At 38.0% G+C, this 27869-nt stretch overlaps 1 protein-coding gene across 1 annotated transcript; it reads left to right on the top strand.

Annotated features, from left to right (window-relative positions):
• Positions 1 to 27869, top strand: LOC306887311 (mothers against decapentaplegic homolog 3). The gene is made up of 9 exons (XM_079444952.1): positions 1 to 440; positions 16477 to 16670; positions 18373 to 18507; positions 20045 to 20119; positions 20494 to 20544; positions 22234 to 22446; positions 22539 to 22676; positions 22866 to 23010; positions 27069 to 27869. The coding sequence occupies exons 1-9, from the start codon at positions 238 to 240 to the stop codon at positions 27190 to 27192; spliced, it is 1278 nt and encodes a 425-aa protein (XP_079301078.1). The 5' UTR covers positions 1 to 237; the 3' UTR covers positions 27193 to 27869.

Raw genomic sequence — 27869 nt, 5'->3', positions numbered from 1 at the left:
GCGCACTACGCTTATGATCTTGAGAGACAGACGGAGCGGAGCTGAGCGCTGAACTTGAGACCGTGTCTCGGTCACGTCTCAAGTGCCTCTCACTTTTCTCAATTTTACTATCGACCACTGAGCAGTTTATTTTGATTCACCGCCTTCGGATTACGCTGAATACAAAAAAGTATCCCGAATTTCTCTCCGAGTTGCGTGAGAGACTGCGCAGTAGAGGACCGCTGAACTGAATTCAACATGTCAATTTTACCGTTCACTCCGCCGATCGTGAAGAGGTTGCTGGGCTGGAAGAAGGGTGAGCAGAACGGACAGGAGGAGAAATGGTGCGAAAAGGCCGTCAAGAGTCTGGTGAAGAAGCTGAAGAAGACGGGACAGCTGGATGAGCTGGAGAAAGCCATCACAACTCAAAATATCAACACCAAGTGTATCACCATACCACGGTGAGTGCATTTAAAACATCCTCTCGACTCATCGAAACTTGTGGTGAAGTGGGCTGTTTTACTGTCGTGATTTTAGCAGAACTAGTCCACATAGTCTTAAAGTCAAGCTAAAACACCTTTGAAGAACACAGTAAAGTTGAAGACAGCAGCAATGCCCCTTATGTTTAGTAATCAACAGCATCTCCATCCATAGTGCGGTAGCTCGTTTCTGTTTATGTTATCAAATTCCGACACTCCTGTTGATTTATTTTAACTTTATACTCTCCTGTGCTTTCATAAACCCACATTTGCCTTGCCTGGGGTTGTCGTTTGGGTTGTGATGAGGTTATATAACCCGACCTTAATCTGGGGAGCGCTGGAGCTGCTGTATCTGGGCTAAACGGTGTGTTATGAATTGTGGATGGTGGGGTATATTTGGTGCAGGACGTTTAGGTTTTTTATTTTTCATCAATGTGTGTGTGTGTGTGTGTGTGTGCATAGGTGGAAATGGGATGGGGGTTGTTGTCTGAAGTTGTTTTTCCTTTTAGTTTGCAATGACTGGTTAATCTTGTTATGTCACAGTACTATGCTGGCCAACTGCTCACAGGTCTTACCCCTACGAGCCACATGAGGGTTGCCTACAAGCTTCAGTCTCAGCACTTCAGTACAGAGAAACATGACATAGGCTCTGGTTCTGTCATCCTGTTTGTTGATGTATTTAAACGTGCAAATCTAGAACTCGTTTATAGAGGTCACTTAAGTGTTGTTGTAAACGATGCCTTTTTGTTGTTGTAAGATGTTTCTTACATAAAGACTGTCCTGGCATAGGGTTAGGATAGCAGATAAAGGTCACTTCTTAAATTGCATTTGATAATAATACATTTGCATTTGAGCCAAAGTGACACGTTTATAATGTTACAAAAAGTTATAAAAAAAAATAAAGGCTGTTCTTTTGACCTTTCTATTCATTAAATAAATCTGAATGTATCAGTTTCTATAAAAATAATAAGCAACTCTGGTTTCAACGTAGATAATAATTAGAAATGTTTCTTGAGCACCAAATCAGCATATTAGAATGATTTCTTATAGATCATGTGACCCTGACGAGTGACGACTGGAGTAATGACTGCTGAAAACGAGAAATCTGCCATCACAAATTTAATTACATGCATTAAAAAAGAAAACATTTTAAAACATTTCTAAAAATCCAACCCCAAACTTTAGAACAGTAGTGTATATTGTCATTATATTACTCAGTAGTTATCATGATCTCTACATATTGCCTCCAGCATATACATAAACCAAACATTTTACATTATTTATCAAATCTTGAAAACGCATGGAAATTTCCAAATGATTTTGTCAGTCTGGTAAAGTAAAAATAATAAACTGTTGTATTACACATCCCTAGTAGAATTCCAACAGTAAAATATGCTAATATAGAGATTAGAATTTAGAAGAGAAAAAGGGAAGAAAGCTTCCTCTTTATGGACAGAGAGAGACACGTGTGTGAGAAAGTGAAATAATTCATGGGATGTTGGTTTTTAAATCAGGTCACCAGATGTCTGTTGTCTTTTTCACATTATAAGATTAGAATAAAAAGTGAGAGTGGTTGGAAAGACTAAAAGAGCTCTTGACAGAAAATATATTTGTGATATCAATATCACATTAAGCAATGCAAGATCTAATGGAAAATAAGTAGAGCATGATGGGAATGTACCACCATACCACCATATGGAATTTACCAAGTCATTCAAACTGATGGATAATGATTATTTGTAAAGCAACCTCTGACTGTATTGCCATTGAAAACCTCATTGGTTGCAATTCAACAATTTCAGTGTACAGACAGTAAAGACAGATCCTTTGACAGACTCCTTTTATGTACTGTAAAGGCCACAAAATCTCACCTATCTGCAGTCTTAAGCTTTCGAATCACAGGTAGCTGTCTGAAATGGAACAAGATGCTACATGTAGATTTAATATGCTGGTAAACCTCATAGGATAATTTATTCATGAGCTATATGCCATTGCCTTGACACATTTAGGTTGCTTGACTAAATTGACTATATTTACTAAATTGGGTTGCCTAGCGGAATTTAATTAAAAACTTGAAGACACAACAAAGAACTTTGTAACCTTGTAGTCAACATTTACATTTCTAGACATATAAAATGGACATAAATAGAGTCCCTTTGAGATTTCCTTTCCAAATTTGAAGTTTGCATAATTGTGTGGTGTTACAGGGCCGAACAGCTGCGGTCCAAGCCTGCAGCACTGTTGTATTGGTTCTTGTTTTCAAACAACAGATATCTCAGTGAAAGCAGGGCTCCCAGCCTGAGATCAGGCTGAGTCACCCCGGAGGGAGAGGGAGTTTGAGCCTGTGGCTTTGTGGTGTGACCCACTGGTGCTTCTCTGGTAGAGCTCGGTGGTGACAGAAACTGTAATAAATGAAGACTTCAGCTATTGGGATATGTGTACCAGGTTAACTCTGATTGACTGGTTTTGTGCATCAAAACAGTTTTGGCTTATACTTCAGTTTTTTTCCTTGTTGTAGAGTAGTGTAACCTGAATCAGCACAACGTCCAGTCCAAGACACTATTCTTGGCCAGATCTGTAGATGGTAGCCTTCACAACACTCTGCCTCACCCTGCTGGAGGATCCAGATTCCTCAGACACCCTCGACTCGCTTCAGGCCACACAATCCTGTTTTGCCCTCACATGCTGCTCACGCTGGAAGCCTGTCCCAGCCTGCTGGAGATCCAGACATTGAGTTCAAAAGAAGCAGCGGAAAGAGGAGATGGAAGACAGATTGAAATTGTCCAAGACAGGATACGAAAAACATAATTATTCCATGGTCACACTTCCTTCGCCTGCCATACACCTGTCGAAGCCCTATCGGAGTCTCCATATAGACTTCCTGAGAGGATGTCTGCTCCGCAGTGTCTCTGTGTTCTGGGATGCCTACTATATCTTAACCCCGCAGTCTTTGTTTGCTTTTGCACTCCACACACAATGACTTCAAAGGCATATGAACTGTGAATAAAATCTGTGGTCCATTGCGTAGGCGCATTCAGCCGATTTCTCAAACAAGTCGCCTATCAGCTAAGAAATTATGTGTGCCCTGCCGCGGCAATGGAGTTTATTGTTGGCATTTGAAACTGAAAGTGTCTGCACCTTGAAGAGATGTCTGGCTTTAAGTCTGGCATCCTGAAACTCTATACAGTATACAGTGATTCAAAAGCGCTTTTGATAAAACATGGAGATTGGATGTCATTGGCTTGTAATTGATGTGCCGAGGGTTGTTTTGTTTCGGCCAGGGTAATCCTTCAAAGCGGCGCGCATCTGAGGGAAGTGAATCTGTCTGATGATTCAGAGTTATTGTGTGGCAGCTGATGGAAAGAGAGTGAAAGACAGTGTGACAGAATTTCACAACTCTTTGAAGTGATGGCTGAAACTAACAGTAAAGACACAATGTGAGCACCATTGGCCTCAGACCTGTCATGGTCTTTTAACACTTTTATCTAAAGCAACTTGCTGTGGACTGCCCTGGGGCAACATGCAGGCTTAATAGAGATGATTCATGGTAGGGGTATGCAAAACTACATATTTTTTGTATTGATTAGTTTGTGGGTTTACAGAAAGACTTGCCCGTAAAGAGCTATTAGTCTGGTTTAGGGTTCACCTGATCCTGAAAGTGCAGAGTGCAACTGAATATAGCAGTATGCAGGAGACCAGACACGCTTTTTAAAATTTGGACTATTTTTAAAAGCGCAACGTTGTGGTGGGGCTTGGAGATACAAAACAGTTCGAGACACAGCGCACCGGCAAAAGACATCTGTCTGAATGTGTATGGTATAGCAGCAGTGCTTAAATAACATTCATGCAACTCAAACAGTAAAACATGATGCTAGCAATGCCAAGGTCATGATTTCAAGGGAATGCATGAACTGATAAATTGTATACTTTAAACGCAATGTAAATCACTTTGGATGAAATGCATTTACATAAATATAAATGGAAGTAAAATGCAAAACTTGCATAAAAGTTCTTACCATGCAAAAAACAAGCACAATGCATTGAAGCACAGTTGCTATAATATAAAAATAGACACATATAGAATCTAGATCTCTAATAGATGGTCCTCAACCAACTAGTCCGACCGTTGTAATCTATCCCTACTTTAGCTTCTAAAAATATAAAAGTAAAAGTTATGCAAAGAAATGTATACTTTTATTCAGCAAGGATGCATTAAATTAATAAAATCTTATGGGCCCCAAACATTTGAACTGTTGTGTATGTAAGTAAAAATGTATATATGCTATTCAACACCACTAATCAGTTAGTTGGTTGTTGGACAATTAATCAACTGTGCAGACCTACTGAATGCAGTTGCCTGTTTAGTGTAAAATGTAATACTGTGCATGAAAGTTGTGTTCATATTTGTGTCCTGAATGACTGATGGTGTGTCTATAGGTATTTGTAGATTCCCTGAGGGTGTTATGATGGCTGTAGCACCCAAGTGATGGAGAAAACCGAGTGTGCCAAGTCTGACTGCGGTTGTGGTGAAGATTAGTGACACAGTTTGTCGTCTGTGAGTTTGTGTACACTACAGTATGTGTTTGTGCATTTCTATGTTCTGGAAGTGAGTGCACTCATTGTGTGCTGTATATGTACACACTCCGTTGTTGTGTCTAAGCAAGTCTGTGCATTGAGAGCAGGTATTTGTGTGTTAGCCTCAACACATACACGTCTCTCCCGTGTGTGTTGTTTGAGGCGGGGTTAGTCAAGCCTCAGGAATGCTCCGTCTGCCCAGGGGAGGGCGTGGGCTGCTTCTGGGTTTGTGGCTCCTGCCGGGGTTGAAGGTTTAGAAAAACTCTATGCCGCCTCCATATCTGCTGGAATAATAGACACTCTGTACAGCAGACAACAAGACTGCTTTGTGCTAGTCTGTCATCACAAACCCTACTGCTGACCCTCAGACTGCTTCTGACCACCGTGAGAAAATAACTGTCCTTCAGTCGTGAACTCTCTCTGTGTGTGTGTGTGTGTGTGTGTATGTGTGTGTTCTAAGAAAAGCGCCAGTTTAGACTTTGCGCAGGATGTTTTGAAGTTTGTCTGAGAGTTTTGAGAGACTTACTTTAAAGTCTGCCATGAATGTACACTGGCACTGATCCAAGTTAATCGCTGTGGTCTCTAATTTTAAGATTGAGGTGTTTTATCTGAGGTGGCTATGTATAGGCTTGGACCGCAATTAGGGCTGGGTGATATGATGTAAATTTTAAATCTCAATTTTTTTTTTCCAGAACGTTTGACCAATTCTTAATTATTATTTTTTTTAAGTAGTCTACTTGAAAATATAACTACAACATGATTCAAGTAACTTTTTCTTTATTAACCCTCTTGTTAAAGAAAATTCAGTTTCCGAGTGCACCACACATGTTGTCAACATGTTAAACAAATCACTTGTTAAATATGCTTGCAGAACAGATGGATGAACTACAATTACATCCTGTACAAATTTGTATTAGACACATTATGTTCAGAAATAATACTAGAAAAAAATCACAAAAGTCAAGGTAATTCAAATTCAAAATGACTGAAGGTATAACACCAGTAGACTATTATTAACTATAAATGATGCACCATGCACCATTATGCATGAAATATCAGACATACAGTAGTAGTTCTTCACAGGTTTTTCATTCGATTTTCTATGTAAACATAGACACGTTTGACTGTTACACTCGCATCTTTTGCAGCGTCTCATGCATGAAACGGCATTCTAAAAACAAGGCCCTCAAGTTAATCTTCTTGGCATGTTTCTCCTATTCCACTGCCCTTGTCGCATCAACACAAAAACACATTCTGTGTGAATGGCACCTAGCGATATAATCGTTAATCACGTGCGCCAACATGCAGTTGGATCAGTCTTTTCTCTTTACTGTTATCATTGGCATACTGCCAAAGTGTCTAATTCTAACGTTTGGTAATATTTCTATTCAAAATCATGATTCCTCGATTTCTAAAAAATAAAATCTTGACAAAACATTAACTTTGAATTAATCAATAGCATCGTAAAAATCGCCCCGCCCTAACTGCAATACATGGAAAGTTCATATCTTTGATTTGATTGTTATTGTAAACTAATAGGTAGGGCACCCTCTGCAGTTTGCCTACAGAGCAAACAGGTCTGTGGATGATGCTGTCAATATGGGACTGCACTTCATCCTGCAGCATCTGGGCAGACCAGGGACTTATGTGAGGATCCTGTTTGTAGACTTCAGCTCCGCTTTCACGGACACCCTTCAGAATAAACTGACAGAGCTCTCCGTCCCCACCTCCGTCTGTCAGTGGATCAACAGCTTCCTGACAGACAGACAGCAGTTAGTAAAGCTTGGTAAATTCACATCCATCACCCGCACCATCAGCACTGGAGCTCCTCAGGGCTGCGTTCTCTCCCCACTGCTCTTCTCCCTCTACACCAACGACTGCACATCTAAAGACCCCTCTGTCAAGCTCCTGAAGTTTGCAGACGACACCACACTGATCGGCCTCATTCAGGACGGTGACGAGTCTGCTTATAGACAGGAGGTTAAGGAGCTGGCTGTATGGTGCAGTCTTAACAACCTGGAGCTTAACACGCACAAAACTGTGGAGATGATCGTGGACTTCAGGAGAAACCCCCCTGCTCTCCCCCCACTCACCATCATGAACAGCACTGTAACAACAGTGGAGTCATTCAGATTCCTGGGCACCACCATCTCTCAGGACCTGAAGTGGGATATTCACATTGACTCAATTGAGAAAAAGGCCCAGCAGAGGTTGTACTTCCTTCGCCAGCTGAGGAAGTTCAACCTGCCACAGGAGCTGCTGAAACAGTTCTACTCTGCCATCATTGAATCCATCTTCTGCACTTCAATAACTGTCTGGTTCAGCTCAGCTACCAAATCTGACCTCAAAAGACTACGGAGAGTAGTCCGGACTGCTGAACGAATCATTGGTACAACCCTCCCCACTCTCCAAGAACTGTACTCATCCAGAGTGAGCAAAAGGGCTGGTAAAATCACTTTGGACCCCTCACATCCAGCACACTCCCTCTTTGAACTGTTACCGTCTGGTCGACGCTACAGAGCTCTGAGCACCAGAACGACCAGACACAGAAACAGTTTCTTTCCTCAGGCAATCCATCTCATGAACACTTGACAATAAAACACGGAACACGCAGCTCTATTATTTATTCACCACACTTGCTTATTTTTTTTATTTATCTAATTTTTTCATGTCAAATTTGCACACATCAGACCTTTACACACATAATTGTCTATATATTGTGTTTTTGCTGTTTTGTACATGGCCTATTTGGATACTTGTATTATTCTTTATTATCTGTGTTCTGTCCTGTTGCTGTCTCTCTGTTGCACTGTGGAGCTTCTGTCACTATATAACAAATTCCTTGTATGTGTAAACATACTTGGCCAATAAAGCTTATTCTGATTCTGATTCTGAAATATGCACAGAGTTTCAGAGTTTTGGGCTCAAGTTCACAGAGATGGAACGCGATTCCTATTTGCTTTCATTATTTTACAAAAGTGCAATGTTTTGTTGTTATTGTGAGTGCACAGAAATAAACGTCTTTACAGATTAGAAAGATATATTATGCTTTATATGTATGACCAAAAATGTAGTATTTTAAGTAGAGATCGACCGATATATCGATTTACCGATATTTTCCCGATATTTAAGCATTTTTCCATAATCGAATATCGGTTTTGTAACATCGGATTCACCGATAAACATGTCATCTTGCCATCTTGTGGACGTTTTGAGAATCTGGCCTTTTAGTAAAAAACATACAAACAGTTTTTCTGATATTAAGATGTAAACGTGAATTGATAAGCCATTGTGCAACTTGATTCATAATGTCAGTCAATATCTGTGCAGCCTGTTGTTGACTTTTTGCATGTACATACAACACAACATCATCCGCATACATTTGACACATAACATCTGGAAATCATTTATATACATAATAAACAATAATGGGCCTAAAATAGAACCTTTCGGAACTCCAATATTATAATCCAAGTAATCTGATGTCGCATTTATAACCCGTACACATTGTTTTCTATTTTCTGAATAAGATTTAAACCACATAACGGCCTCAGTTGAAAAATTCAACTGTAATAACCGAGAAAGTAAAATCTCATGATTTACAGTTTCAAAAGCTTTCTTAAAATCCAGGAATACAGCACCGACTACACCTCCTTTATCCATCAAATATTTAATATTTTCCAACATAAAACAATTTACCGTTTCTGTAGAATAATTTTTTCTAAAGCCGAATTGTATAGGGTGAAGAGGAAAGGCACTATTATCAAGATATGTGATTATTTGCTCCGCTACCCATTTTTCAGCGACTTTCGACATTACAGGGAGAATACTTATTGGTCTATAATTACTAATTTCTGTATAGCTTCCAGATTAAAAATAGGAGTAATTACTCCAAATTTCCATGCAGAGGGAAAAATTCCTTGTGTTATCGATAAATTGATAATCTAAGTTAGAGGTCCGGTAAATAATTCTTTATGAGTTTAAGAAAAGAGTATCTAATCCATATTTATCTTTAGCTGTTGAATTTTTAAGTGAACTAATTATTTTATCAACTTCTCTATTTGACACCTACTTAAGAGTAAACCTAGACAAGACACCATCCATCAATGCAATACATGGAATATCCAGACAAATAGACTTAGTAAGAACACGTATTACATCTACAAAATAATTATAAGTATTTGCTATCATAGCATGATCACTAATTTTTAACTCTAATTCTATATTTCTCACTGATTGTTTTGTTTTCTTGTTAAATTTCTCAGATTTTCCCATATCAGTTTAGTATTTCCTTTTTACCTGCTCTATTATAGAAATATAAAAATTAGCTTTTGCTTTTCTAATCTCATTTATTACTCTATTTCTTAAATTATTAAAATTTCGCTATCTTAGATTTTAAAAACTGTTTCAATGCGTTATCTCTTTATTTCATAAGTGACCAAATATTTTCCTTAAACCAAGGTAGGCACTTTTTCTTCCTTGGTCTACTTTTAACTTGTCTCATAAAACTATTCACAGTACTTTGAATAACATCCATTAGAACATTTGTATCCCTTTCAACACAATTTTGAGAAAAATGTTCTTCCCGCTTTATATCTTCTAATGCCCTTTTTAAATTGTTTAAATATATCTCATCTCAAGAAATATCTGGATCCATCTGGACGAAACGCCTATACGATACAAAATTTGTGTGTATACAGCTAAACGCGTTTCTGTGTGGATGGGGCCTAATTAGTGCATAAAAATTGTAGGTGAATGTGCGAGCATATTAGAAAAATCTGTATGTGCGTGCAGGCATACCCTAATGCACATGTAAAAACTGAAGTATACTTTGGGTTTAAGTTGAGAGAAATTAATTCTGCATCTTGAATAACTGTGACCAAGAGCCTGAAACACAGCTCATGACAATGTGAATAATCTGTTTTGTTGGCTCTTTGTTCACAGTTGTCTTTACACTGTCTTGTCTTCACACTCTGTTTTCTATTACACTACTCATGATGTGTCTAGCCAGCTTTAGCTATGTGTTTTCAACAATTCTCATAACAATTTTGAAAAGGTGGGATGGGAGGATGTGAAGAATAGCCCGGACACAGCAGCTGTCTGTGGTCAAGCCACTTCATAAGTGATGCATTGCAAAGGCTATCAATGTCAAACCGCATTTTTACAAAGACTTTTAAACCAGCTCTGGTCTAACTCGTCAGTTATCTTGTAAGAAATGCTTGCAAAGGTGTTGGTTACCAGTGGCCAGAGCCTAGTTCTGACAGGATCATAAGTAAAAAAGCATATTTGCAGAAAATGTACCTGTCAAAAAGTAAGGTTCAGAACATACTGTATCAAGTGACCTTTACTCAATTTTGATTTCGAACCTTGAAGAAAATATCATTGCCCCTTTGAATATTACTGTTTCAATTAAACTAAAGTAGCGACAAATATTTTCTTCCATGATGGTAAGTAAAATGGATTATTGAAAAATAATCTGACTTGGTTTTGTCCATCGGTTGTTGATTGAATGGAGGCAGAGCTGAATGCGAATTTGCAGTTGATTGTAAGAAAGTGGCATTTGTCAACTAAATAATTAGTGAAATCCAGCATACATTACCAGTCTGTCATTTTTACTGTAAGAGATTGAGTTATTAGATGAAAAATAACTTAATTTAAACATGCACATATTCGCGTTAGGTGTTCACAGTAAGATCAATAACACAGTAACTTTTGTTTAGAAAATGGATAGGATGAATTAAAATGTTTTGGGCCTAATTAAGTATATTGCACTTTTTTGAAGAAGAAGTAGAAGAAGAAGAAGAAGAAAAAGCTCCATCTTTCACTTTTTTTCCTTTGGAGGTGGAAATCTACTCCATACTAGAGAACCTGAGGTTCAGGTGTAGGTTAGGAAGACCTTTGACATTACACCTTATGAACAAGGATAAAACAAGATTTTAAGTGATAAAACAATAGATAAATGTCTAGAAATGTTTTGATTGGCTTGCTTACAGCAGCATCAGATACTGGCCAGTCTCACTGAAATGCCACTGTCACAAAGACACGTGGTGTTCTGGAGTTAATGACAACAAAGGAAAAAACTGTTGGCTTCCCTTTCCTATACTTATTATTTTTACACATTTTTTAAATTTGTTATATGACACTTGGCAGTAACTGTTTTTTCAGTAAGCCATCTGAATGTGTGATTTTGGGTAGCTCATTTGTACATTAATTTACATGGCGATTTAAACTATGCAGTATTTTGTGATTGCTAGATAAGTGACTAACTAACTAGAGTGTTAATTTGGGCCAATGCTGCATTTGTATGATGGTTGTAGTGTTTCTGCTATAGTCCTGCTCCCCTGCTGAGAACGGGCCCCCGTAACCACATCCAACCACCTGCACATGAGACCCCTGCAGGGCTCTGTTTACTTAGGGAAGGCCATAATGACTTTAGCAGAGGGAGGAAAACCAAAGCCTTTCAAAAAAATAATACAAGTTAAACGTGATACTTTACCCTCACTCACATTAATATAGGAAATAAAAGATAAGCAGGTATACTTGGCTTGAATTAGAATAAAATATTAGCCTATATAAGTTTCCATTTGAGTTGGTTTCCTGCAGACATTTAATGCAGTATTTTTACTGTCAGATTTTCTATATTGTCAGCTTCCAGATATTCCAGTACTGATATTATGACCAGTCAGTCCACAGTTGAATTACTGTATGTCCAGACATAAAAAGCGTAACTTGGTTTAGCTTTTATCTTCAGCAGTAACTGTGCGATCAGGTATGTGTCTGTCATCACTGCACTGCAGTGTCGTTTAGTATTAACTCTGTTGTACTGCTGCGTGCCGTCTGGGTTTAGACTGGGGGAAGGGGGAATAGCAGTGGACTTAAAGTGTTTTTAAAGGGGGGCTGTGGGGCCTGAGTTGGGGTATGTTCCACTGGGTGAAATGGTCCCACAGACAGTCTGGTCTGATGTCGAAGTTGCTTTTGTCCTTCTCTCCCTCTGCATCACATTTGCATGCATCACAGTTCACTGAGTTCGTGTTTTGTCAAACTCACTGATTTCAAACAGAGAGGCATGCAAGTTCAGCTTTACAAACATCCACGCTAAAGGCCCTTTCACACCAAACGCAGCATGAAAAAGTAAAATGAAACGAAAGTTACTTAGGAAAAATGTTTGTGTGCCAAACAAATTGATCAGAATCAAATATTTAGAATCAGCTGTAGTTTGCCTTTGTATTTTTGTTGCTCTGTTTAAATTTGTGTTTAAGCAAAACTTTGTGAAGGTTCATGTTATGTTGAATGAAAAGATCCAGATCAGTAGACCTGATTCTGTTTTCTGTTACGCATTGAGTTGAGTTTGATAATGCTCAGTGGAAGTGGCTGTGTCATGGTCAAGTCAAGGCTGCATGGGCTGATCCAGAAATTGCCTACTGCAGCCTACGGCGTCTGTGTTTTACCCTCCAGATTAGATCTGCCCAGTGTGGTTCAGCCTGTGTCAGAGCCCTCCATCCCTCCAGGTCACCCCTCTACTCTCTTTCTCTTCCTCACCCCTCTCTGTTCTAGTCTCACCCCTCTCTCTACTCAAGTGACAGCCGGCATGCGGATGGGGGGGTTAGACCCGCCCTCCAGGCTGTGTGTGTGTGAGAGAGTGTGCGTGCATGTCTGTGTTTCTGTTGGTTGGATGTGCCTTGCTGCTGACCTAATTTGCCCTCTTTAGCTCAATCAATAGTCATTCAGTGCTTCCTTTTCATATGAGGTCTGCCCACGCGGCAGCAAACACAGGCTCTCTCTCCGCTGAGTGCTGGAATGTAATGGAAAAGTGAAGAACTGACGGTGGATACAATATTTTCAGACTGAAGCATCTAATGAATGCCAGAGCCCAAGGACTGATCTCATCGCAGACTTTGCCGTTTCTTAAATGAATTGTAGTTACCTGGCGTATTTCTTTTTATTTAAATTCGACTTTTGTGTATATACGCTACCATTCGAAAGTTCTGTTTCAGTATGAATATTTGAATTTTTAGTTTTTTTTTTCAGAAACGGCACATTGAATTGATCAAAAGTGTCAGTAAGAGTCAGTTTTATTTAATACATGCTGTTTCTATTTATCAAAGAATCCTAAAAAATGTATTTCCACAAAAAATTTAGTTTTCAATTCAAGTCAATTCAGCAAAACTGTTTTCAGTTCAATTCGATAATCGTTATAAATGTTTCTTCAGCACCAAATCAGCATATTCGAATGAGTTCTGAAGGATCATGTGACAAAGAAGACTGGAATAATGGCTGCTGAAAATGTAGCTTTGCCACCACAGGAATAAATTACATTTCAGCATATGTTATTTTAAAACAGAAAAAAGTCATTTTGAATTGTAATAACATTTCACAATATTGCTTAGGGTTAGGTTATATGGCCCCAAAAAAAATCACAATAAAATGTTTCATATCAGTCGATATCGATAATTGTCGAGTTGTGCGATAAATGTCAAATTTTTATTTCTTTCAAGTTTAAAGGCAGATTTCTTCTCCTCAGTAAAAGTTGTAGAACCCAGACAATTAATGGTGCTTTTTTTGACAAACACTTGTCAAACAGGTGAACATTTCACAAATCTGAGGTGCAACTATTCAAAACATTTATAATAAAATCATAATAAAATATTTTTTCTACATCAAATTATGCATGGATAAGTAAATCCTTTTTAATTTTTATCCCCTTTACAAAATATCTTATTATAGAAATGCATATGGTTCTTGAAACAGGTTTGTGTTCCCTGTCTCTGATGGCATGATGCAGATGTAAATTTATGTTCATTAACAAAAACGGTAGTATCTGTAAAAATTGTTGCAACCTTATAGGCTAAAATTGAAATATTCTGACTTTGTGTCAAGACTCGACTTTTATTCAAATTAACCATTGCCCATCTATATATCACAAAATTAGATCATGATAACCGAAGGTAAAACCACACATAGCACCTCACTACCATGGTAAAATGGCTTTTATGGTATTTGTATGAAAAACAGCAGCCTATAGGCCTACATTTAGTATAAATACAAATGCACCAATGCTATAGCATTTTAATACATTAACACTGTTTCGTTCCACTTTTGGCACATAGCTAAACGTTATCTCAAACATTTATCCATGTGTTATTGCTCCATCGAGGGGAAAATATAGTGTTAATTATTTTTAACGCTTTATTGCCCAGTCCTAATATTGCTATTTTTTTGTGTATATTTGATTTTTAAAAATGCAGCCTTGGTAAGTATAGGAGATCTTTCAGAAACAGTAGTGTAGAAAAGAGTTCAGTGTACTATGAAAGCAGACTATAGGCAGCAAGTTTCAGAACTGATGTCAGAAAACTGAATGCCATAACACATGGCTCTTATTTTCACATGTCAATGACACCTATTTTGGTAACAACACCGTGGCTCACCTAGTCACATTGCGGTCATAAGGAGAAAGAGGGATAGAAATTATTCCTAAACACCAGATAAAGTGTTATTTACAATTATCACAAAAATAAAAAAGGTCAGTAGTGACTTAAATACTGTATGCAAGCTGTTGTATGAACAGGGCATTTGGAGAGTCAGACCTGTTATTAGTATCAAACTAACTGAGTGAATGCAGCCATAGAAGTATTCAAGACAAGTACAAAAAAAAAATGATTCTAAGCTTCAGAGAGAGGAAGGTCATGGAAACAGCATTATGATCTGTTTTTAAGTGCAGTACAGTGAAGAAAAACAAAATGATGTGAAATGTATTATTTGACCCCTTTTAGAGGGGTCTGGTAAGGAAAGTTCACACCTCTTTTCTCTTTTCTTTTCATATCTCTGCTTTATGGAGTGTGTATAAAGGATGAATAGTGTGCTATGAATGGTATCTGTGGCCTGGATTCCTCAAAGGGTTGAAGAGCTTTGCTGACCTAGTGCACAGCCCTTCTCTCTCTCTTAGCACTTTGGCTGCTGTTGCATATTTCAAGCACACAATGTAGCAGTCATGTATAATAGAGTGCTTTGAGAGGTTTGGACCATACTGTACGTCCCATTTTTCATCACACCGGAGCAGGGCGTGCATTGCGTTGGCGTGTTTGATCTAATTTCAATCACGAATGTACCGTTATAGGAGGCTGCAACGTTAGTCATCAGGAAAATGTTTTAGTCACTCAAAAGCCCTTGAATGTAGAGATAAGCACTGTAGGTGTAAAGAATGAGGTTAGTGTGAAAATGTGTTTTGATATGATGGTGTGCTTGATTGTGTCTGCAAAAGTCCTCTTTTGTTTGGACCGGTGAACAGCTCGATTCAGACGTAAAAAGTTCACTGTGCGGTTGTTCTCCCTTGCTCGAGGCTTTCGCTGCATTATTCTGAGATGATTATGCTTTTTTCCTTTTCCACATGGGGCCATCCAAAGAGAAGTCTGAGTTTATTTGCCTGCAGTTAAAAAGCGAAGCAGGTAAAAATACGATGTGTACTGGAAGGATTTTGTTGTTCTGTTCAAGTTCTCTCGTCTTCCTCCACTCGCTCTCGTCTCCTTTAGCCTTAATGTGTCTTTGACTGGTGGGGCGTGCATGTGTGAACTGAAGGAAGTGACTCGGTGTTTATGGCTCTGCTGTGTGAGGCCCGTGTGAGCTTGTGCCGTAAACATAAAGTGAATTGGTTGTGCCTAAATATTCTTTTTTTATTCTTAAAACGCATTTGTTTATTCTTCAGATTTTATTGCGTAATATTCTCTTATTTTGGTCAGGTTTTTTTTTTTTTTTCTCTCTCTCTTTTTTTGTAAACACTCTCTCTCCATGGGGCGTCTGGATTTTACATCATTATTTCCCCTCTCGCTATCTGCCTGTGAAGCGAAAACTCTGCAATGAAAAATTAAAAGTATATTTAGCTGCTGGGAGAGCCACAGAAGGCCTCGGGCTGGGCCGGGATCGGTGGGTGTAGAAAGGGGAGGGGGCCTGACAGACATGCTTTAAAGAGCTTTTGGGATTTGCATTATTTGGCCTGCACTACATTTGTGTGTGTGTGTGAGTCTACTGTTGCTTTCATATGGCTATATCAGATGAAGCTGTTGTTAAACTAGAGCATAGTCAACCCCCCTAAACACACACACACACACACATTGTTTTGAAATAGTTTTTTTTTTGGACTTCCTCTTCCTCTTTCTTCACCTCATTCACATCACATGTGACGTGTAAACGAAAGCACCACATTAACAGGAAATTGGGCCACTTTTACTTCATCTGCGGTCTCACATAATACCTTGGCGTTGTCCCTGCAAGTCTTTGAGCAGTGAGTGTTTATATTGTGGTAATTTAAGATTTTACACAATGTTTCTTACTCGAGCAATAATAACATTTCCTCTGTATTTCTGCATTTGATTTTGAGAATGAGCTGCTGGGATTGTTCCTGCTGCAGTCATCATAATTAATGCCTATTCTTTTTCTCTCTTTCTCTCAGATCACTAGATGGTCGGTTGCAAGTATCTCACAGAAAAGGACTCCCTCATGTGATCTACTGCCGTCTTTGGCGCTGGCCTGACCTGCAGTCTCATCATGAGCTCAGAGCCGTTGAACTCTGTGAGTTTGCCTTTCACATGAAAAAGGACGAGGTCTGCGTCAATCCCTACCATTACCAGCGAGTCGAGACACCAGGTAATGCAGCCTTATATTAATGAAAGCATCAAGCACACTATCAGACAGTATCATTTGTTTAGACCTGGGGTTGATCACAGAACTGCAGGGGGTCTACCAGTTATTATGTGATTCCAAACATGTTTTAATGAAAATTTGAATTAACGTATGGTCATATTAGATTTTGAGAATTAAATTTTTTTTGTAGTGTTACGTGTAGTGTGACCACCCATTTAAACAAAAATGTGATACTTCGTAATTTATAGCCTCAACCAAAGCTAAAAATGTTTAAAAAAAATATGAAATAACATTACAATGTAATGATCATGTAACTCTGCAAAGGTATGTTATAAATTCAACACAGTTTTATAGACAATACTCCCATATCCATCTCTTAAATTCCTGTCCATACTCTACACTGTTTTATCTAAACAAAGGCAAAACACCTAAAAACAATATGAAAAAAAATATTTATGATCATCTGAACCTTAAAATTAGTACTGTCACGTTTAATCGCATCCAAAATAAAAGTTTTTGTTTACATAATACATGTGTGTACTGTGTATATTTATTATGAATATATAAATACACACACATGCATGTATATATTTAAGAAAAATGTTACGTTTATATGTTAAACATATTTATATATGATATAAATTATATGAATATAAATATATACATGTAAATATTTTCAAAATATATGCTGTATGTGCTGTATTTCCGCACTACTTAAATACTCATCATATTTAGCATTGGGACTGTGCGATTAATCGAATTTGCATTTAAATCATGATGTGAGAGTGTGCGATTTCTAAACCACCGAAAGCATGATTTCTTCGCCACCCCCTCAGTGTGCATTCAGAATGTAACGCCAAGTTCTAGTGTGAGTATGAAAAAGACTTATGGTTATAACATGGAACAAAGCACAGAAACGGGGCACTCGTGCGCTGTCTGAGACAGTTTTCTGTGCACACACACCCAAAGATGCTTCTCAGATAGCATGTGAACACCGAATTTAGTTCTCTTTCATGTCTTTTTGCGCTTTCTATGTTCAGGTCTTAAGTTAACATAAAGAGTTGAGAAAGAAAACGCAGGTGTAACAGTATATGGGGTCTTAAAGAGATAGGTCACCCAAAAATGTATTAAATCTGTAAGACCTTCATTCATCTTCGGAACACAAATTGTTATTTTTGATGAAATCTGTGAGCTTTTTGACCCTCCATAGGGTCATGTAGAAATGTAGCAAGGACATTGGTAAAACGGATGTGACATGAGTTGTTCCGTAAGTTTATGAAGCTGCGAAAAAAATACTTTTTGTGCACAAAGAAAACAAAAATTAAGACTTTATTCAACAATTCTTCTTCTTCTTCCCCAACAATTCTTCTTCTTCTAACTTCTGTTGTTGTTGTTTCAATGTTAATCTAACAACAAAAGACAGCAAGAACAACTCTCACTGCCCTTGACTGAATAACTTTTGTAACTTTAATAAGGATTAATCAAAACTAATTTATACAATGAAGACTATGGAATCTTGTTTTTGTTTACATTTGGTTATTTAATTTCTGTAACGGAATACTACTGTCAGGCATATCTGAAAGCTTAAAGCAATTTAGGTTTCTAAAGCAGTTAAGGTTTTTAAAGCAGTTTAGTAATGGTAAGTTAGGTTTCGTGTTTCTCTTCTTCTTTCTAATTCTTTTTCACTTTCTCTTCTTCGCTGAAGTTCTTCCTCCAGTGCTGGTGCCTCGTCACACTGAAATCCCCAGTGAGTTTCCCCCTCTGGATGACTACAGTCACTCCATCCCAGAAAACACCATTTTCCCTGCCGGCATCGAACCCCAGAGCAACTACATACCAGGTAGGAGACAAATACACAGTAGTAAGGAGAAGAATCTTGCAGTTGAGGTTCATAGTGTTATAAAAACAGATTTGCCCTGAGATACCACAGAAAAAACAAACCAAATAATGTCAAGCGGCCTCTAAATTAATATATCGTCATCATCTGCCACAAAGAGGCTCACTCTGAAGTGTTTTCCAGGTTTAATAGAGTAAGTTTAGTCTGTAGCTGGAGTCCCAGTGGTCTAGTGGGCAGTGGGTGGATCACTTTACTGGAAGGATGTAGGAGGAGGAAAGAGACCAAACACACAGATACAGCAACAGCCCTGTCCACTGGCCTCCATTCAGGCAAAAGCAATCACTACATCATTGTGTTACAGTGCTAATGAAGCACCAATAAAGAAAAGTAAACACAAAGAGAAAAAAAGTCATGTGCATTAAAAATAAATCAGAATTTTAATCTATGTATAAATATTTATACCTGTATTTTTTTTGTAACTTTGGATCTGATTTAGTTGTAGTTTTGTGCTTTTACAAATGTTGGTATTGGATGCTTATTTTCTTTTAAAGCTGCATTTAAACGGCAAAGTTTAACCCTTGTTTTGTCTCTGTGGTTGATTGACAGGTCAGAAAGGCAGTCATTGACAATATTATAAATAAAGTACTCATATGCATTTCTGACCACCAACATTCAAAAGTTTAGGGTCAGTAAGATTTTTTTTTCTTTTGAAAGAAATTACATTTTTCAGCAAGGATGCATAAAGTGGAAGGAAGTTAATGTTTAATGTTACAAATGATGACCATTTCAAATAAATGCTATTCTTTTGATCTTCTATGAATCAAATAATCCTGAAAATATTAAGCAGCACAACTGTTCTCAACATTGTTAGCATATTAGAAAATTGACCAGAAGAATGGCACACACTCGTGTCCTTAGACACACACAGAGTACATGTGAAACCTTGTTTGTACACACAAGGAACTCGAAAGAGAAAAAGGGCGTAAACAATCACAGCCGTTTATTAGTTAGTCATGTTAATCCCACCTACAGGCCTGTTTTCTTCTTTTCGGACCAGTAAACAAATGACTGCTATGGTTCTGTTGGTTATTATATTTGCAGGACTAATCAAGAGATGTTTAACCATTGTTGCATCAGGCAGACAGAAAACTATTTATGCTGAAGTGCTTTAAAGACTGCTTTTGGCTACATCAGGGGAAGACTATCCCATGGAGTATGTATGGAGTGGCTTTGTCTGGGATTAGTTCCATCAGAATGGTATTTGCTTTAGAGAGGCAGTCTCTTACTGTAATAGAGCGGTGTGTGTTGTTTCATATCCTGCTGCTGAACTGAACTGACCACAGCTTTCTAAATCAAGTGTCTTAATCTGGGGGGGGGGGATAAAATCCTTGCGAGTCATTGTCTCTGCTGCACCTGCTAGATTTCGCCGGATATGTTTGCTGGTGTTCCTAATCCTTCATCCATCAGCTGGGTCACTGTGTAACGAGTGTGTATGTATTGTGTGCATGCAGCCTAACCTGCGTGTTTATGCGTGTTACAGAGACGCCCCCTCCAGGCTACATCAGTGAGGATGGAGAGACCAGCGATCATCAGATGAACCGCAGTATGGACACAGGTGATGCCTGTTATACCACCGTCATGTTGCATTCTTTGATTGGTCGGCATGTTGAATTTTCTATAACTGCACAGTTATGAAGAAGTTCCAGGTTTGTTTCAGTTCCATATCACTTTTCCACATTGTTTTTGAGTTGCTTTCTGATACTCAGTCAGTGGTGTAAGGACGTGGATCTACTCAGAAGAACATTTAGGGAGGAAAACCTAAACAATTTGACAAATGAGACAAACACGTGGTAAATGTGATGGAATGGAAGTGGAATAATCGACTCTGCACACTTGAATGATTGGAAATCTAATAAAAAGTGGTTTAATCAAAATGCGCTGTGTACATTCATAAACTATTAAATCATTGATCTGTCCTTTTCATTTCAGGGTCTCCAAATCTGTCACCGAACCCTGTTTCTCCTGCCCACAACAATTTAGGTAACTCTTATTGCTTGTGTGTATCATTTGCACGTGAATTCACGCAGGTGTCCTAGCAGAGTGCAGTTCATTGTTAACTATGAGTCCAGATTATTTTTGTCTTTGTCAGGGCTGATGTCAGATTTTTGTGATTATAATGATTTGCAAGGCAAATTTTGAAAAAACAACAAATTAAATTCAAGTTAAATTAATCTTTAATTTTTGTGTTTTCTCTTTTTTGACCAATGAATCATACTCAAAATACAAGTTTAGGGAGACGGAGTGAGTTTGTAACCACAACTGGCCAATATCGTACAAAAAGACCTTCTTGTCGATCTTCCTGCAGATTAGGGTGCTTAAATCCACATATTTTTTATGGAATTTAAAAAGCTCCCACACTGGCAAGCTAACTTTTTTCAGATGTGGGTAGAGTGTCTCGCTTTTAAATATTGGTGTATTGTGGCATGTTTAAACAATATATATATTTTTAAGAACTGTCTTTTTGTGACGTTTGCTTAAAGAATTTGCTTGTGCTGTATTTCTTTAAAATAAATGACAGTTGGTTATTAATGAAAAGCATGACATTCATGCTTTTCATTAATGTGGCTTGAATGTCCAAATGCTCCTGGGAGCCACCATTTCTGGGATATTCTTCCTGACATTCGGTTGCATTAACAGTTCTTCCTCATGATTCAGATGCTGATACAACAGAACACTATGCTAAAATACCTAATGTTTCATACACTACTATCCAACAGAGCTGCATTGCTGCTGAATACAGAGCCATGACAACAACAACCAAAAAAAAGATACTAGCTGGGCAAAGGCTGACCACTGCAAAGAGATACAGAGACAATAAATAAACTACATGCCTCGCAAAAACACACAAACATACAGCATATACGGTGTAGACTGTCGTGAATTAATGACTAGTATGAAGTAGCTCTTTTTTTAAATGAATTGGACAAAACTGAGTTAACAGTTTGAATCAGTCTAATGACTCACTCTCTGACAGAGTCAGTTAAAGTAGTTCTTATTCGCTTATTTTAGTCATTATGTTCCTTATGTCCAACTAAAGGACTTTTACTGTATTACGTGTATTTTAAAGCTTGTGAAATCAAAATCAGTGCAAATACTGACCGATTGTTCATATAACGGTGTGTAATTAAAAATACACATTTAGTAGAATGTTTGTAGAAATGTGTTTTCAATCTCTCAGAGGAAATGGATTGCTGAAAGAATTATTTGTATGTCCCCCAAACAACTTGGATGAAAACCACCCACACTAAACATCCTGTCAGTTACCATCTTTGCAAGGGAGGGCCCGCAGTTCCTTTTGTATCAGATCGTACTTTTGCAGACAGCGCTCAGATCCCACAGTGATTTCTCTTCTCCACAGCAGTGGTGTGTGCGTATGTGTCGGAGAGAAATGCCATTGCCATAAGCCTGTAATTTTCTACAGTTTTGCGTCCAAGTGATGATGGTATTTCCCGATTCAGCCTTTATTTCTGGGAAGTAACATTTACTCTTGACATCACAGTGTCGTCAGTTCCCAGCCCCCGTGCTCTGTCTCTTCGGTTATCTCCACCCATTTGCTTGTTTTTCTTTTTCCTGTCTTTTCTTCTATTTCTTTTCAAACGCCTATTTCTGTGCATGTCTGTGCGTTTTGGATTCTCTCCTTTTATTGTTCTTTTTTCCTCTTTATTTCAGATCTACAGCCGGTGACATACTGTGAACCAGCGTTCTGGTGCTCTATTTCCTACTATGAGCTGAACCAGAGAGTTGGTGAAACTTTCCATGCCTCTCAGCCCTCTTTAACAGTAGACGGCTTCACCGACCCATCCAACTCTGAGCGCTTCTGCCTGGGCCTGCTGTCCAATGTGAATCGCAACGCTGCTGTGGAGCTTACACGCAGACACATTGGTACACACCATCATTCTAAATCACTCATTCATTAGACAATTATTAAAAATAAATATTTTATCTACTTATGTGGCAACCTTCTGTTTTTGCAGGCCGGGGTGTGCGTTTGTACTACATTGGAGGTGAGGTGTTTGCAGAGTGTCTAAGTGACAGTGCCATTTTTGTTCAGAGTCCCAACTGTAACCAACGTTACGGCTGGCACCCAGCCACTGTTTGCAAGATCCCACCTGGTAAGATAAAACAAGAGGCCCTCAACAAATAGCCCTCATTAAGAGAGAGTTCAACAGCAGAGTTACTGAATAGCTGTTCTGAAGAGAATTAAAACAGAGCTTCCTTCTTGATAGTTGCTTGACATTCAGCTAAATCAATTTGTCTTTGAGTTTATGAACTGTGTTTCAAACTGCTTTGTGTCCATCCAGGCTGCAATCTGAAGATCTTTAATAACCAGGAGTTTGCAGCTCTATTGGCCCAGTCTGTGAATCAGGGCTTTGAGGCCGTGTACCAGCTCACCCGCATGTGCACCATTCGCATGAGCTTCGTGAAGGGCTGGGGAGCCGAGTACAGGTACAATTACTGCAATCACTTCACTATTTCCATATCTATCAGTTCGCTTGCCCCTCTTGGAATGTGGCCTTGATTTGACTCGCTCAAAGACTTTTGAATCACTTGTGAAGTGGTGTTACCCAAAACCACAGAAGCCACCCGCGCTTCCTGTTAAATTCTTTGAGTTTGATGCTGCACAATATATGGATCCACCATATTTGTCGTTAGCCAGTATTAAGAAATTTTGTTAATTTATTGGTATTAGCTGATGTTGAAAATTTAAATGACTGATTTTAGGTGCCAGGGTTTATTTATTTATTTATTTTAAGTTATTTAGACTAAATAGAATAGAATTATAATATCATTAATAAAAGTTACTATCTCAAATGTATTAACTGAAAGTTATTAGCTGAAAATAATCAGCTTTTTGGTATCGGCCAGTATTTTAATAATATTTGATAAAGAAAAAAATCTCTAATATCAGCAGATATAAATAGTAATGATAGAAGCTGATAATGAAGGAAGCCCAAACATTTTACCGCTCCATAGAACAATAGGAGGGAGTGTCATTCTAAGGCTATTTAAGTATAGACAGGCCTGCGGGGTCAAGGCAGGGTCTGACAGGCTGTGGTTTGCCGGTGTTTTTCCTGGTCTGGCTTGCTCTGGTGAAGAGCGCTGACGTAAGAACACAACCCGGTGATCACCAGCGTAGCATGTCCGTCATATAAACTGTTAGGTCTGCGCTGGCAAATCATTCCACACCAAAAAAACTCACACATGGTGTGCTTCAAAACGTCAGAGTTTCCTGGTCTCTCTCTCTTTCTCTTTTTCTCTCCCTCTTGCACTTTTGAGTAACTTCATTGTTTGAGCCCAAGGAACTAAGACCCTAATCAGAAGCAGTTGTGGGTTTTGATCAGGGACATCTGTAACGAAAGCTTGAGAAGAAAGTAGGAAAGAGTAAGACTGGTGTGAGAGAGAGTGAGACTGTGGTTTCCAGACCGCTTGGCGTGTGGAGAGACAATCTGAGCTGTGTCGGGTTTCGGCAGACACCCACTCTCTCTCTCTCTCTCTCTCTCTCTCTCTCGCTCTCTCTCTCTCTCTCTCTCTCTCTCTCGCTCTCTCTCTCTCATGCCCCTCCACGTCTCCCCACCTTCAGATCCACCTCTTTAAATGCTGACAAACTGTCCCTGTTGCAGTTTAAAAATGCCATTTGAGCACTTTGGTTGGTTGGACCCTGTATTTAGCATCACGTCAGTGAACATCATGACGTAGAACAGCAAAGTGCCTTTGTCTGAATTCAGCTTTATATTCTTTCAGTTGTCTGTCACCTAAACTGCCCCAGATTACTTGGTTGATAACGACACTTGATTTCACCTCTGCTAATTTTTTTTTTTTTTAAACCTTTGTCTTGTCCAAAACTTGACATTAAATGTGCTAATCATTTCACAGTATCTGGATAGAAGAGATAACTTTTGAGTTTAGGAAAAGCCTTGCTTACTCTCCTGCTTTCTCTCTTTCCACTACGCCATCTCCTTTTCTCTCTTAATACGCTGTAGACTAGTGGAGACTGTGGCCTGTGCTTATACTGTATTTCAGCACTGCCCTTATAAAAAACCAGAGGTCTATTCATTTACTGAGAAACTTGTGTCGAAGAAGGAGAGACGGTTAAACGATCAATACAAGAAGTTGCAAAGAAAGAAAACAGTGGGCAGACAAATCATTGTTAGAGCTGTAATGAAAAAGGTATAAAATATAAAGGTTTGAAAAACAGTGTTACACTGCATATACACTACCATTCAGAAGTTTTGTGTCGGTAAGAATTTTCTTTATTCTTTTTTTGAACAAAAGTATGGAAAATACTTTTATTCAGTAAAGATGCAGTAAATTGATCAAAAGGGACAGCAAATACATTTTATAATGTTACGAAGGATTTCTATTTCAAATAATTGCTGTTCTTTTAAACTTGCACTGAAAAATTTACTGAGAAACTCACGTTGAAGAATGAGAGACAGGCAAACGATCAATACAAGAAGCTGCAAGGGAACAAAAACAGTGGGCAGACACATCATTGCTGGATAGAGCTGTAACGAAAAGGGTATAAAATGTTAGGGTTACATTGTGAAGTGATTGGAAACAACATGGAAGCAGCAGAACAGTTTAAACAACCAAAGTAATTAAAAGAGTTAAAAGGCAGAATGTTCTCCAAGAACTCACACTTAACTTCCTTTTTAATCACATTACTTATAATTTTATGGATAAAAAACATTAAATGCACTGCATATACACAAGCATTAAAGTTTTGAATTTTCAGTTTTTTTTAAGTGGCAGACGTTTATAGTGTAACAAAAGATTTCTATTTCCAGTAAATGCTGTTGTTTGAACTTTCTATTCATGGTTTCCAGAAAGATATTAAGTTTTTAACACTGATAATAATAATACATTTCTTGAGCTCCAAATCGGCGTATTAGAATGATTTCTTAAGGATTATGTGACACTGAAGACTGTAGTAATAACGGCTGAAAATTTAGCTTTGCCAGCTTTGCTTTTAGGATAATTAGAAAACAGTGATTTTAATTTGTAATAATATTTCAGATGAACCTAGGAGACTAAATCTTACCGACCCCAAGTTTTGGAACAGTAGTGTAGGGTAGAGTTCATTTAAAACTTTTGTTTAACAGTGGGTATGGTTTTCTGTTGACCTCCTGATTGACACGTACATGCTCGTTTGCTGTTACAAATAACTAACATGTATAACAATTATATCTAATGTGTGACAATAAAATTTAAAAAAATCTTTTTCAATACTTGAACTATTTAAAAGCGGCGTCACTTTCAGAGATTCACTCTCTGCACATTGTAAAGATTTGTTGAATCAATATTGAAAATTATTGTTGCTATTTTCATGATGGTTGTTTTTTTCTGAATTATTCTCTTAAGTGCTGAAGTGACTCATGTAGAAGGAGAGGGACTGAGATTCAGGAGAGACTTACACACGTGTGTGTGTGGGTGGAAGGATTAGAGGAAGTCCCATTGAGAAGTGGAGCAGTGTAAGGTGTTGTGAACAGCGGTTCTGAGACTGTGTCTGTTCATGTTTGTGTGTGAGCACAAGCGAGGGGACGAGTATTATGTAAGCATTGTGGAATGTAAAAGAAGTGTGCTTGGCAGTGAATACCGTCCCTGTGAGGGACCAAAGCAGAGAACAGCAGAGCAGAGTATACACACAGTTCATATCCAGACAAACCGGCAAACTCCGTGAACTCTGTGATCTTCTGCTAGTCATTCACAGTGAAGGATGTTAGTGGACAAGAAACCATACATACTTGAAAAAAATCTATATATTATTAGTTTTAGAAACGATCCTTAAAATATATTTAGCTTTTGCTTGATCACATGGTGGAAACTTAAAGGGATGGTTAAGTTTTTAGTTAAAAGTTATCTACTTTTTCTACCACAAAATAAGATATTTTGGTGACCACTGACTTGTGTTGTATTGACAAAACAAACTAATTTTGAGACATTTCTATAAGTATCTTCTTTTATGTTCAACTGAAGAAAGTAAATCATACCGATTTTAAACATGAGGGTGTGAAAATGGACACAATTTTTATTTCTGGGTGAACTATCTCTTTAAACCACACTTAATGTTCCAATTTCATTCATTTCCATTTATTATAAAGAATGATAAGCAAAATATTTCAAAAGAGGTTTGGTAAGTTTTAAATTGTAACACAGTTGACAATTAAAGAACATGTCTTGAGACCCCTGTGTTCTGCCCCTGTGTCAAAAAAAAAAATGTTTTTGTGGTCTCAAAATATTTCTGATCCAAACAAAGGCATGCAACAGATAATTAAAATGTGTAATGAGATTGAAGTGGCAGTCACTGAAATTGCACATTGCTAAAGAAATGCGAGATGAAGTGCATATACATACAAGGAATCTCCTGAGAAGAAAATTGGAAACACTGATCTGATGCAGTTAAATTCACATATTAAAGTGTTGCATAAATGTCTGAATACTGTGAGTTTGTTTGATCTCTTTTCTATCTTAACTCTTTATTTCTCTCTTTTTAATGCGGTCAGGCGGCAGACAGTGACTAGCACCCCCTGCTGGATAGAACTGCACCTGAACGGTCCTCTTCAGTGGCTGGACAAAGTGCTCACTCAGATGGGCTCCCCCTCCATCCGCTGCTCCAGTGTGTCATAGGAAAAATACTCCTTACACATATACAACACATACAAACCATAAGATCTGGAAAAAATAAAGTTCTTTCAGGAGTGTAAGGCTGAAGACCTTCATACCCACCAACCATTTGGGCTCCACAGACTCACACACATAGCACATGTGTTTCTCTCATGTTGGAGGAGTGTATTACAGTATATGTATATATTTGTTTTTTTATGTTGTCATTGTTAGCCATTTTTATTGCCATTATTGATATAAAATATTGCCATTTATGTTATATGTTGTTATATAGCATGTATATGTAAGATCTCTCCTCTGTCCTGTCTTTTATGATGCTGTGTTAGGTACATGTTTACCACAACAGGTATATGAAAGGCTTGATTATTTTTTTTTTAGAGACATGAAATAAGTGCTTTTTATGTAAAGGGAAAATATGAAGTTTTTCAAATATCAGTTAAACTGTATTTTTGTTCTGTTTTGGTTTTGTCAAAATAATGGAAACTTGGTCCGTAATGTTTTGTATTACATATCAAGAGCTCTTGAACTTCCTCCTAAAATTTGACACTTTTTTTTTAACAGTGACTTCAAACATTGAAAACTCAAGTTAATATTCTTTCTTTAAGTTTTCCCACAACATTGAATTTCTATATCCTGTTTTGGCCTATGCAGTGAAATGTTCTTTAAAGGACATACATTAG

The sequence above is a fragment of the Barbus barbus genome, assembly GCF_936440315.1.
Source record: "Barbus barbus genome assembly, chromosome: 2".
In the NCBI taxonomy this organism is placed as follows: domain Eukaryota; kingdom Metazoa; phylum Chordata; class Actinopteri; order Cypriniformes; family Cyprinidae; genus Barbus; species Barbus barbus.
Note: the sequence above shows the minus strand (reverse complement) of the source record. Positions and strands in the feature narration are given on the sequence as shown.